A 12,817-nucleotide genomic window follows, 5' to 3' on the forward strand; every position below is an offset into this window, starting at 1 on the left:
TTTATAAGAAAGACGTAGATTCAGTCACAGAAGATAATGAACTATCAACATCCCATAGCAAGAAGATAGGATATCCTTTGAAGATATCCTCCAACATGACCAACCTTCCATCCCAGGGTAGTCAACGCTACTCTCGTAAACAGATAGCAACCTACCTCTCCACACGCATCTCCAATCTCGCCCCTCGCAAAGGCAACCCTGCGCCTCGCAACCCATTCAAGATACTCCGCCAAGTGACCAGAGCACAATGGCTCATGTTCCTCTGCGGCGCGCTGGGCCGCGGCTGGGACGCCTTTGGGTATTCGACGGTGACCATGACGGTGACTGAGCTGAGTGTGGCGTTTGATGCGGCCAATTCGGCTGTTTCGTGGGTACGTCAGTCAGACTTTTCTTTTTTCCTGCTTTAATCAAATTCAAGCTAACGAGTAGTATGTGGGAAAAAGGCAATAACGATTACGCTCATGATGCGACCGATTGGCGCGTTTATTTTTGGCACTTGTTGTGATCGGTACGGTCGACGATGGCCTATGATTGTTAATTTGGTGTGTTTGATGGTGCTGGAGATGGCGTCGGGGTTTTGTACTTCTCTGTCCCAGTTTCTGGGTGTGAGGGCGCTGTATGGCGTTGCAATGGGAGGTAATCGACTTTCCACATATATATCATATATATATATATATCCATATACCTAGATATGACAAACCTGTCTGACAGAAAAAAACAAAAAACAAAAAAGGCTTGATAGGTCCCTCGGCAGCAATCGCGCTCGAAGACCTCCCCCCAGACGCTCAGTGTATCCTGTCAGGCCTATTCGAAGGATGCACCTCGCTGGGCACGCTGATCGCCTCATCAATGTACCGAGCCCTCGTGCCTACGACACCACACGGATGGCGAAGTCTGTTCTGGTTCGGTGCCGGCCCGCCCGTTCTTCTCATCCTGCTTCGCTGGTGGCTGCCGGAAACACAGCATTTCCAACGACTGAAAGCGGAACGAGAAGCAAAGATTCAGGCATTGAAAGGAGGAGAAGGAGGCGGAGAAGGACAACACACCAGCGAATTCAAAACATTCGTGCACGACTCGGTAAAACTCATCCGCCAACACTGGGTATTGCTAACATACATGTTCCTCCTGATGGCGGGCTTCAACGCCTGTGCCCACGGCGCCATAGATCTATATCCAACTTTCCTCAAGAACCAGGTGCAAATGGACCCGGCACACACATCCATAATCACCATCATCGGGAACCTAGGCGCATTCTGCGGCGGGATCACAATGGGACACGTTGGCGGATTCGCCGGTCGTCGATTGACCATGCTATGCAACTGCATCCTCGGCGCCGCCATCTTGCCCGCCTTCCTGCTCCCGCGCGGCCGGGGCGGAATGGTGTTAGGCGCAAGTGTGTTTTTCCAGCATGTCGCGCTCATCGGCGTCTGGGGTCCGATACCTATACATCTCGTGGAGTTGGCGCCGGTGGCCTTGCGCACGCTCATGGTTGGGCTGACGTATCAGTTGGGCAATCTGGCTGCGTCGCCTATTACTACGATTGAGACTTACTACGGCGAGCAGTACCCGCTGCCTCCAGCGGCGGATGGCACGAAACGGTATGATTATGGGCGCGCTATTGCCATCTTTGTCGCGGCCTCGTGGGCGTATATGTTTGTGTTTTTGCTGTTGGGGCCAGACTCGGATCGGGGGCAGGGCCAGGAGGGCGTTATTACCATGTACCTGGATGGGCTAGAGTCGGAGCCTCAGAGCCCGGCGGATCTTGAAATTGAGAAGGGGGCTGCAGTGGTACATGTTGATGAACTTTCGAAGCGGTCGGTCGATTGAATAATCAGCGTGTATAAGCCAGCCTTGATAATAAAGCCGGATGAAGCCGAATGAAGTGGAAAATGAGGAAAGCAGCGTGGAGCAGCCAATCAGAGACCGATTGCCTATTTGGGACGCAAATTAACTTTAAAAGTATTGATCAGAATCTCGGCCAATCAGAGACAATATTCCTATTCGGGCAGGTCCCGGGGCTGTCTGATTGGCTGATTACCCGCTTTCTAATTCGAGGCGCGTCCTTACAAATATACTACGTACTCCGTAGTCAGAATTAGGGCTATCTTGATTTATAAGACACAGCATTGGATTTGTCAATACTGATGTGATAGAACAGGTTCAGTAGGAATATAAAAGGGCCTGTCTTCATGCCCATAGTTTGATTTCATCTCAACAAATCAACCACCAGCATGGCCCTCAAACCAATCATCCTCTACGGCAAACCGCCCGGCCCTAACCCCTTCAAAGTCGACGTCCTGCTCAAAGAGCTCGGTCTCCCCTACGAGACCTCGCCACTGACCTTGGCCCAGGTGAAAAGCCCCGAGTACACCGCCATAAACCCCAATGGCCGCTACCCAGCCATCTACGACCCCAACACGGGCATCACGCTGTGGGAATCCGGCGCCATCGTCGAATACCTCGTCGAGACATACGACGCGCAAGAGCACCGCCTCAGCTTCCCAGCTGGGTCTGCCGAGGCATACCATGCGAAGCAATGGCTGTACTTCCAGGCCACGGGCCAGGGCCCTTACTATGGCCAATTTGCATGGTTCACGAAATTCCACCACGAGAAGTTACCCAGTGCGCTGGAGCGGTACGCCAAGGAGATAAACCGGGTGTCCGGGGTGTTGGACGCGTGGCTGGAGAAGCAGCAGAAACAGGAGTATTCTTCCGAGTCCGAGTCCGGTGGGCCATGGTTGGTCGGCGGCAAGTTGTCGTATGCGGATTTGGCGTTTGTCCCGTGGCAGAGGATGGCGGGTATGTTTGCGAGTCAGGAGCAGTATGATGTGAATCAATTTCCGTATGTGAAGGCGTGGATGGAGAAGATGTTGGCGAGGGAGTCGGTCAGGGAGACGATTGCGAATAATCCGCCTCCTGGTCGTTGACTGTCCTAGGTAGCAAATATTCATTCATATTCATCCCATATATGCACAAGTTGCACTGCTTTGGTATAGTTCAAATAGCAAGCGAGTAACACAATTGCATAGATTATGAGAGTGGATTTGTTCATTATGCAAATTGCATGAAATATCCCTTCAGCGTACAAGCTTCTAGCACAATACCAGGCTAAATAACGCCGCTCCATACTGCCGCAGTAATTTACATCAGCAGGAATCCAATAATCATATACAAAAAGAAAATGAATACATAAAGCTGCGTCAGGGCCATCACCCACTCCGACTCTCCCTCTTCAAGCGCCTCCTCTTCCGCTCCATCGCATGCACCAACTCCGGCGTCAAAATGTCGCGCGGAAGCTCAAATTCTCGCTCCTCGACTATGTCCGGCAGCGGCTGGCCAAAGGCCGATCTGTTCCGGCCGCCGCGGCGACTGCTTGAGAATGCTGCGTCGCGGAGGTGGCGTTTAGGGTAGAAGGATACGAATGGCTTGTTGTCGTCTTCTTCTTCTTCTAACAATATTTCTGGAGTTTGCTGAGGTTGAGCCTTTGGTGGCGTGGCTGTGAGAGCGTCGACGAGTCTGCGGCGTGGTTGTGAGTGTGCTTTTGGTGGCGTGGATGCTATTTCGCTATTGTTTGTATTTGCCGATCGAGCTTCGAGTATGAGTTGACGCGCAGCTGCGGCGTCGACTTCGTTGGAATCGAAGCTTTGGATATCTGAAGACGGGGGCTTGATATCTTCTTCTTCTTCTTCTTCTTCTTCGTCGTCGCCGTCGTCTACCTCTTCCTCTTCCTCGTCAACTGCAGCAGTAGCAGCCTCAAGTAACATCCTCTCCCTCTGCAGCTTGCGTCTCTTCTCCTCCTCCTTCCAGACGCGAAACTTATCAATCAGCGCACAAACCTCCTTCACAAAGTAATCGCGCTTGGGCTCGTACAGCTTCTTCTCCGTATCTGTAATACCGCTAATGCCCATGACGCGCAGCCAGTCATGGCCCTGGAGCTCGTCCAGCAGTCGGTCTAGCTGTATTTTCTCGTGCTGGGCGCGCTCGCGCTCAATATTGCGGAGTTGCTTTTCTTGCCGTTCATGGCGCCGGTGAGCTTTGAAGTATACGTCGTCACCGAGGGGGTCTATCAGAGCAGCAGCAGCAGCATTCCTATCATCGCCGCCAGCAAGACTTGGAATATCAACCTTTTCAACATTGCGTAGGTCAAGTAGCGGATTGCCAAACGGCGATACCTGATCACTACTATCCTTCTTGGGCTGCGTCTTCCGTGTCCTCGAGGAGGGAGAAGCTGTAGGAGGAGATGCAACCAAATCATCCAGCAGCGTCACCACCGTGCCCGGCAGCAGGAATTCATCCGACTTGACCGGCTCCAGGCTGATGATCTGCTCATAATTCGGGAAATAGAGAGCCAATTCACTCTTTGAGCGCGATCCGCCGTTGTGAGATCGCAGCGACCGTTTTTCGGCTGCAGCAGGCTGTCTTGCAGCAATTGTCTGCGTGGTTGCTTTATCGTCGGCGATAATAACCGTCTTGCCTGCCCTGGGCTGTCGCGTATGCTTGCGCACACTCGCAGTATTCGGCATAGGCGAAATGGCATTCAATGGATCGGGCGACTCTTCTCGCGCGCCGATAGAGTGAGTATCAGCGTCGATAGTATCCAGACGTGCCTTTTTGGCGGGACGCGCCTCGTCCGCCTGTGATCCGATATGGCGAATACTGTGAATCGTATTGTCCTTCCTCGCACCGACGCCGTTATGAGAGCCGGCGCCGAAGAATTTGTCCAGCGTCGTTTGCTGCTGCGATGTCGTCAACGGCGCGCGTTTCGGCGGGCGTCGGGGGGTATGCTGGTGCCGAGGATGAGGAGAAGCAGGCGGCGAGGAGGACGACGCCGACAATCGGGGTCTCTTTTTTGTTGCGGATGTTGATGTGGATGTTGATGCAGGGTTTTTCGCGCGCACTACGAGGTTCGGAAGACTCGTGCTGGCTGCTGGGGTTGTGCTTGTTCGTATTGTCGTCGTTCTCGTGCGCTTTTTTTGCTGCATCTCGTGGTCGTCGTGGTCGCCGCTGCTGGGGGAGTGTTCATCATCGCGGATCTGTCGCATGATTGTCAGCGTCTTGTCCTCCTTGTGAATGCTACCTAGGTTATTTTTTTCAGCGCGCTGGTGTCTCACCGACAGTCGTGAGGCGCCTACCATGGTCGCCGCTGCAGGCGTGGATGGGAGAGTGGGTGTGGTTAATGGATTTGCGTCCGCATTGATTGGATTAACAGAGATAAACAGTCAGACTAAAGAATGAAATTAAACAGAAGATGAGACTGTCATGAATGATAAACTATCTTGTTGACGGCTGTGGCATCGCTGAGGTTCTTGAGTGCTGGACGGGTATCCATCTCGATCACGGGATTACATCGCAGAAATTTGATTTATTTGCTATTATATACTGTTACGACAATCTAGTATCTACTATATATTAACTATTAACTATTAAATATTACTACTAACATAATCTAGTACAGCTCCCCCCGGACGTCCCTCACGCCCCTCTCAATAACCTCCTCGACCCTCCATCGCGGCTTTTCCCTCGCCGCAGCAGTCTTGCTCTCGCCCGGCGTCGGCCTCTCGTGCACGCCCCCAGCAATGCCCGACGAGAACTTGATCTGCAGCGCATCGCCCACCTCGTCGCATGCAACCAGCAGCCGATCAAGATCCTCCTTGGTATGCGCCGCACTCACACAGAACCGCACACGCGACAACTCCAGCGGCGTGGCGGGATACGTCACCACGACTACGGCAATCTTCCGCTTCAGCATCTCGTGCGAAAACGCCGGCATTTTGGCCGGGTTGTACAGCATCAGAGGCACAATGGGCGCGTCGTCGTGGCCATAGACAATGAACCCAAGCCGCTTCAGCCCCAGGCGAAGATAGCGCGAGTTGAAAGCGAGACGCTGCAGACGCTCGGCACCCTCGCTGGGATGCTGCGGATCCTCGCCGGCGATCAGACGCAATGCACTCAGGATCTGCGCGAGGACGGGCGGCGTAGGCGCCTCGCCAAAGGACTGCCCCGCGTTGGTCGCGCGGAGCTTGTCGATGATGGCCTTGTCGGCGGCGATGTAGCCGCCGTTGGCGCCAAAGGATTTGGTGAAGGTGCCCATGAGGATGTCGACTTGGGCGGGATCGACTTTGAAGTAGTCGCAGACACCGCGGCCACGCGGGCCGACGGCGCCGATGGAATGCGCCTCGTCGACAAACAGATAGAAGCGGTAGCGCTTCTTCAGCTCGAGAATGCGCGGCAGATTGACCATGGTGCCTTCCATGGAGTAGAGTCCCTCGACGGTCACGAGAATCTTCTTCCAGGGCCGGTGCGTGCGCGGCTGGCCCTGGGAAATGGCATCGCGGAGCTTCTGCTCCAGATCCGCCATGTTGTTGTGTTTAAAGGCCCGGATACTGGCGCCGGACAGTCGCGACCCAAACCGGATCGAAGCATGGTTCAGCTCGTCCGACAGGATCAAGCAGCCCCTGTCCACCAGCGCCGGGAACGTAGTCGCATTGGTCACGAACCCCATGGAGAAAACGAGCGCGTCGTCCTTGCCCACGAACCGCGCAATCTGACGCTCGACCTCGATGTGCAGCGTCGACGTCGCCGCGTCGCCCATTGAGCCGCTCATGCTGATACCGGCTTTGCGAACCGTCTCCTCTGCGAAATCGGAGCAGGGACCCTCGCTTTGCGCGAAGCCCAGGTAGTTGTACGAGCTGAGGTTGAGGCTGTCGGTGGTGGTGCCCGTGAGCCGGAAGTGATGGTTGTGGTCGTCTGTTTCTCTGTCGAGTAAGGTGATGTAGCGGCCGGGCACGCCGGTGGTGGGCCGGTCGAAGCAGTCATTGATGCGCAGCTTCAGGCGGCGGGTGTAGAAGCTGTCAAAGTCGCTGTAGATGGGCGCGTAGCCGTCGCGGGCCATGAGGTGGCGGTGTTTGTGTGGCGTGAACCACTTCGCGAGGTAGTCCTGCACATGGCCGACGAAGATGAGGATCAGGAAGCTGATATAGGTGGTCAAGAGGTAGAAGTATGGCGGTTCGTCGATGACGGGGTCCGGGATGTGTCCGCCATGGTGGAGGGAGCGGTACAGATGCGAGGGGTTTCCGAGGGGGCCGAATGCAGCGTCGCGTTTGGCCTGGCGGCGCAGGTCGTCTGGCGATGGTGTTTTGGTTTCTGTTGTTGTTGTTGTTGTTGCTGCTGCGGCTGACTCAAGGGGAGCGCTGCTGTCGTGCACGGCAGAGAGCAGAGCGTGCGCGGACGACGAGGACGAGACGGACTCGGGCGACGCGCGCCCGTCGGTCTCTTTTCTGGACTTGCGTTTCCACGCGGGCATTCTGATCGTGCATCATATAATGTACGTAGAGGTAGACATGTAGAAGTACAGTTGGAGGTTAGGTCTAGCGTCGGGTTGCGTTGTTCCGGCTCCGTATGCCCCAGGCAGCAGTGTAAACTACTGAATATTTATGCATCTAGTTATCTACTTTATATATATCTTTATATATAGTTAATGTATACTACACAACAGTGCTGCTGCCCTGGATTATCTCAATCGCCTCCTTGTCCACCAGCGGCCCCCTGTACTCCTTCCGGCCTCGCACATAGTACCACGCAATGCTGAAGATCACCACGCCGCCGGTCACCACCACCGAGTAGTTCATCGTGCTGGCCGACACGGGCGTGGACGGCGGCCAGACCGACCAGAAAATCACAAACACCATGTACACGCAGGCATACGCGTTGTTGAGGATGCCCAGCCAGCCGGGCACATGCCACGGGCCCCAGACCAGCTGTGTCGGCGCAAAGGCGATGCGGCCTTGCTCGTCGGCGTCGGCAACGGCCGTGCTGCCGCTGTCTTTTTCCGTCGTCGTCTTGGCTTGTTGTGTTGTTGTTGTTGTTGTTGTGGAAGGACCAACAGCAGACTCCTCGTCCAGACTCACGTCCTGCCCGTCCACCACCGATCCGTACGGCAGGATATGGCCGGGCTTGACGCGATGGTACAGTAGCAGCGCGGCAGGGACTAGGTAGCTGCCATAGAAGCCTGTGATGGTCAGCGAGATGACGTCGTTGAAGGCGGTCGGCGACCCGATGTTGATGAGCGTCAGGAGACAGGCGATAATCACGACGACGGCGACGGCGACGACGGGCACCTGGGTGCGCGGGTCGATTGTGCTGACGATGCGCGCAAAGGGAGTGCCGCGGTCGCGCGCAAAGGCCCAGGTCATGCGCGACGCCGAGGTGATGATGCCCGTGGCGCAGGCCCAGGTGAGGAGGAGGACGATGGCGCTCATGACGGTGGCGCCGGCGACGGACTTGACGCTGTCTACGTAGTAGTCAGTATACACGGATAGTTAACGAGATATGAGAACGTAGAGAACGAAGTACTGTAGAAAATCTGCATAAAAGGAAAACCCGTGGCCGAGTCCAGCGCCGCATCGACATCGCCCAGGCAGAACAGCAGCGTGATCATCATCACGAATCCCACGACGCCGTTCAACAGCATGCTGCTCGTGATGACGCGCGGAATCGTCGTGGCCGCATCCGACACCTCCTCGGCCAGATGCACGCTGGCATCGGCGCCCACAAAGGTCGCCACGTTGCCCAGGAAGCCCACGCAGTACGACAGGCCCTGCGTCGGCCAGCCGCCCTCGTTCAGGCTGCTCTGGAAGACGAAGCGGGCGTCATGCAGCGGATCGGTGTAGCGCCACAGCAGCGCGACGATGACCACAAAGCCGGCGATGTGGAAGACCACGGTGCCAATCTCGATGCGCGGCAGCATGCTCGGAATCACCGCGTTGATGAGCGTCGACACCAGCGCCACGGCCCAGGTGAGCAGCGTGCCGCGCCAGTTGGCGGCGACATAGCTGCCGGGATAGTCCAGCACGACGAGGCCCTCGAGCATGGTGCCGGCGAACAGCGTCTCGGTGGCCACGGTCGCGATCCACGCCATCGAGGTCAGCCAGCCGATGATGTAGCTCGCGAACACGCGGTATCGCTCGGCGCTGAGCATGTACACCCAGTAGTACTGGCCCGCGGCGATGGGCGCCATCGAGGCCAGCTCCGAGATGACCGTGTACACGGACAGCGTCGAGCTCCACGCGATGATGAAGCCGTACAGCAGGCCCGACGGCCCGCCGTTCTCGAAGCCCTCGCTGAACAGCGCCAGCACCGTTTCCCACGTGATCAGCTCGCACACGGCGAAGCCGAAGAGCGACCAGAAGCCGAAGCGGCGCTTGAGCACTTGTTTCTTGCCCAGGCGCGCGAGCACGGCGTCGTCCGAGAGGGCGCCCATTCTAGGTATGCATGTGCTTGCTGTATATATGTATGTGTCGCGTGCGTGCGGCAGTCCAGTATGCGGTGCTACAGCTGGTCGGAGTGTGGAGAGAAAGGTGAAGGAGAAGAAAAATCGCGGGGAAGACAAAATATAACCGCGGCAAAGAAATCGACTCGTACCGGGTACCTCGCCGCGCAGGGAATAGCACGCGCCGGCGAGGTATATGTACTTCTTATCTAGATAGTCAGACACGCGCTCATTCGCCGATCTATGTGCATCGCGATAAGTACTGATACGCTGCTGGACATTTTTACTGCTTTGAGATGTTCGGTCCTGAATGACTTCGTATCCTATTCTATCATCGTAGTCTATCAAGAACAGATAGGATGCCTCGGCATGCATTGGCCAATCACAGCAGCCCCAGCATATCCAACGCAGATACACCAACCTCAAGAATATTGTCAATTGATTCGTTGCAAGCTGGAGAATTGGAATTATATCCATCATAATTCAGCTAACTAAGCAATGTATGTCTGAAATAAAAGCTATATGCAAGGTATCAGTAACACTATGGACAAGAAAGAAATCGCTAACAGGAGTGAACGACAGAAGAAACGCTAGGAGACATGCAGACATGCAGACCGAGAGTAGGAATGAAAAGAGAGGTATCTAAATGCGAGAGACAGTGAGGTATGTGTAAGAGATGTACGAGAAAGAGAGAGAGAGAGAGAGATCGATCAAAAACTGAACAAGCCCGTCCGGCGCTTCCCCAGCGGATAAATCACCACCGCAGACAAGAACAGTCCCACCGTAATGCCAATCGCAACCTGGATCATGCCATACCCCATCGAATACACCGAGTTCTCCGACGAGCTCGACGAACTACTCGTATGGTTGCCCGACAGACTAGCCCGAATCTCCGACGCCGACTGCACGCCCGACACCAGCGAGCCCTGCGACGCCAGCCCCGAGGGGACCAGCACGAAAATCGCCGGCAGAATGGCCGTGGCCGCGTGTCCGTGCCACAGGCGGCTGTACAGGTTGCCCAGCACGCCAATGGTGAAGGCGCCGAGCGTGTTGGCCAGCTCCGGGTTCGACTCGAGTTTCAGGTTGCTAAAGTAGTTGACGATGTAGCCCGCTTCGGCGATGAAGATCATGACGGGCACCTGCTTCCATTTGCCCTGGTTGATGATGACGAGGAAGATGACGTAGATGGCCACAAAGGGGAAGCGCTGCGAGTACGGGTTGTTGCCGATGAGTTCGCCGGAACAGGTCGTGTTGGAGTTGGCGTCGCCGTCCATCAGGCCGTAGATGGTGGTGCCGACGGTGATGCCGTAGCCGAGAAAGAGGGAGTAGATGATTGCGTAGACCATGCGGATGGACCCGGGGATGATCTGGTGCGATTGCAGTTCGAGACTGCTGCTGAGAACGAGGAAGCCCGGCAGGATCAGCGCAATGGACGATTGCGCCATGGATGAGAAGCAAAAGTAGTATTGCGTGGTGCCGTTGACCACGCCGTTGCGGATACTGCCAAAGGCGCGCGCAAGGAAGGAAGTGAGGATGGTGGCCAGCACTTCAAACACGTTGGAATACAGGCTGGACCGAGGCGAGAACACGAGCTGCAGCATGCCGAGCAGGCAGCCGAGAAAGAAGGTGATGGGCATGTCGATGGGGCGGGCTTCGAATGCAAACGGGCCGACGGACACGGACGCCAGGCCGTAGCAGAGCACAACGAGCCACGTAGGGTACTTTGGCGGGCGGTTGATGACGTTGTCCAATTCTTCGATTGCTTCGTCGACGGTGATTTTGTCGTGCACGAGGTTCTTGTAGATGTTCTGCGTGTCCTCCAGACGAGCCAGGTCCACGCCCTGCGAGACGCGGACGAGCTTCACTTCCGTGGTGCGCGTGGCCAGGTCGTCAAACGACATGATCATGGTGCCTGGCAGATACAAGAATTGGGCATGGATGTCCAGCACCTGTGCCGTCATGGACATGTATTCTTCCAGGCGATGGCTCGGCGCGCCAAACCGCATCATGGCCCGACAGAGCGTCATCAAGTAGTGCTGCCGGGTGATGATCGAGGCGATGCGCGCGGCGATATGGGCATTCAGGTCTTTCTTGTCTTTCTTGCCGCCCATCATCCGCCGCCGCTTGCTGGCCACGGACTTTTTCATATCGTCCATTGCCATGGGCGCTCCCTGGGTGCCCAGATGCAAGCCCGCGCCGACCAGCGACATGGTCGACTGGTTGGGCGAGTGCTTGCTGTACCATTTGATCTTCCGGATGGGAGTCGCAGAGCCGCTCCTGGGCGTAGAAGCGCCGCCCTTCGGGGTCGTGGCACCGCTCCTGGGCGTTGCGGCGCCACTGTCCGGCGTGCCGGGCGTGCCGGGCGTGCTGCGGCCGGACAGAGAGCTCTGGGCTTGCAATCGGAGCAGGTTGGACAGGACTCCCTCGCCCTGGCGAAAGGCATCCGAGTCTGTGTCGGAGGTGGTACCGGTAAAACTGGCCATGGACTCGGACGACATGGTGCGCTGGTGCTGCGGCCTCCGCTTCCGCAGATTGTGGAGGCCTACTCCGCGGAGTGAGCGCTGCGCGGCGCGGGTGGCATGGTGACGGAGATGTTGCTGGATGTTGATATTGGGTTGTGCGGCAGTACTCTCATCAGCGAGAGGCGGGGGGAGGTCTTCGATCCAGTGGGCGGTGATGTCCGCGGGCGTCAGTGCATCGCCTGGCTCTTCAGGTCTGCCCAGTCTCACCAGCCATTGGCGCGCACGGTCTCTGAGCGTGGTCGAGCGAGTCAACGGGTTCTTGCCCTCGGCGTCGTTGGCGTCGGAGCGGGCGGTGTCGCCCTTTTCAAGATCGGGCAGGTCATCGCGCTCAGCCTGGGCAGTCGGGTCCTCAGGGTACTCCGGCGCAGGCATGTGCTCCTCGCGCGAGCGGAACTTGACGCGGATCTCGCGCAGGCGCTCGACGATTTCCTCTGGCGGAATGCCGGGCTCGGGGAACACCACGCTGGACCTGTCGGGCGTCATCTGGCCCTCGTCGAGGCGCTCAGGAGTCGACGATCCGCTCATGGAGAGCGGCGGGCGAGGCCCACTGTCGCCGTCCATGCTGTTCTTCTCTTCGTCTTCTTTCTTTCCGTCTGCTCGTCTGTTGGCGCTGGCAATCGATAGTTCACGATAGACCGAGCGATCACCCCACCTAGCCCACCATGATGATCGGATGCAATTGCGAGAGGGAGCAGTAGCAGTCGGATCTGCGAGAGCTGGTCTACACAGGACGGACGTCTGAGGAACGAAGAGAGGGAGCGAGGGAGCGAGCAGCGGGGACGGCGCGGAAGGTGTACTAGGACTATTATATGGGCGCAACCGCTGGTGGAGCCGGGCTCTCCCACTGCGCTAGAACCACTCAGGCGCTCTTTCGCCACGATCGATCTGTCAATTGAGTGCAAGTCAGTCCACTGATGGCCCAATCCACGTCAGCGCCAAGTTTGATTCTCGCGCGGGTTGACATAAGCGACACCGACGGTTTACTGAAAACAGCCATCCGGACCGTAGCCGGTGCTGCCGATACAGT

General features: G+C 56.6%; 5 protein-coding genes across 5 annotated transcripts; 2 read left to right on the forward strand and 3 right to left on the reverse strand.

Annotated features, from left to right (window-relative positions):
- Positions 1–95: 95 nt before the first annotated feature.
- On the forward strand, positions 96–1,827 carry UA08_06131 (hypothetical protein; the record flags this gene model as incomplete). Its single annotated transcript, XM_020268420.1, has 3 exons — positions 96–371; positions 444–636; positions 743–1,827. The coding sequence occupies 3 exons, from the start codon at positions 96–98 to the stop codon at positions 1,825–1,827; spliced, it is 1,554 nt and encodes a 517-aa protein (XP_020118557.1).
- A 404-nt stretch (positions 1,828–2,231) lies between these two features.
- On the forward strand, positions 2,232–2,927 carry UA08_06132 (hypothetical protein; the record flags this gene model as incomplete). The annotated part of the gene is made up of 1 exon (XM_020268421.1): positions 2,232–2,927. One exon carries the CDS (start codon positions 2,232–2,234, stop codon positions 2,925–2,927), a length of 696 nt encoding a protein of 231 aa, XP_020118556.1.
- Positions 2,928–3,209: 282 nt separating this feature from the next.
- UA08_06133 (hypothetical protein) lies at positions 3,210–5,135 on the reverse strand (the record flags this gene model as incomplete). Its single annotated transcript, XM_020268423.1, has 2 exons — positions 3,210–5,033; positions 5,112–5,135. 2 exons carry the CDS (start codon positions 5,133–5,135, stop codon positions 3,210–3,212), a joined length of 1,848 nt encoding a protein of 615 aa, XP_020118477.1.
- Positions 5,136–5,446: 311 nt separating this feature from the next.
- Positions 5,447–7,303, reverse strand: UA08_06134 (Serine palmitoyltransferase 2; the record flags this gene model as incomplete). Its single annotated transcript, XM_020268424.1, has 1 exon — positions 5,447–7,303. The coding sequence occupies one exon, from the start codon at positions 7,301–7,303 to the stop codon at positions 5,447–5,449; it is 1,857 nt and encodes a 618-aa protein (XP_020118555.1).
- A 181-nt stretch (positions 7,304–7,484) lies between these two features.
- Positions 7,485–12,351, reverse strand: UA08_06135 (hypothetical protein; the record flags this gene model as incomplete). Its single annotated transcript, XM_020268425.1, has 4 exons — positions 7,485–8,290; positions 8,353–9,279; positions 9,421–9,721; positions 10,051–12,351. The coding sequence occupies 4 exons, from the start codon at positions 12,349–12,351 to the stop codon at positions 7,485–7,487; spliced, it is 4,335 nt and encodes a 1,444-aa protein (XP_020118476.1).
- Positions 12,352–12,817: the final 466 nt, after the last annotated feature.

This window comes from Talaromyces atroroseus, assembly GCF_001907595.1.
Source record: "Talaromyces atroroseus strain IBT 11181 chromosome Unknown scaffold_8, whole genome shotgun sequence".
NCBI lineage: Eukaryota > Fungi > Ascomycota > Eurotiomycetes > Eurotiales > Trichocomaceae > Talaromyces > Talaromyces atroroseus.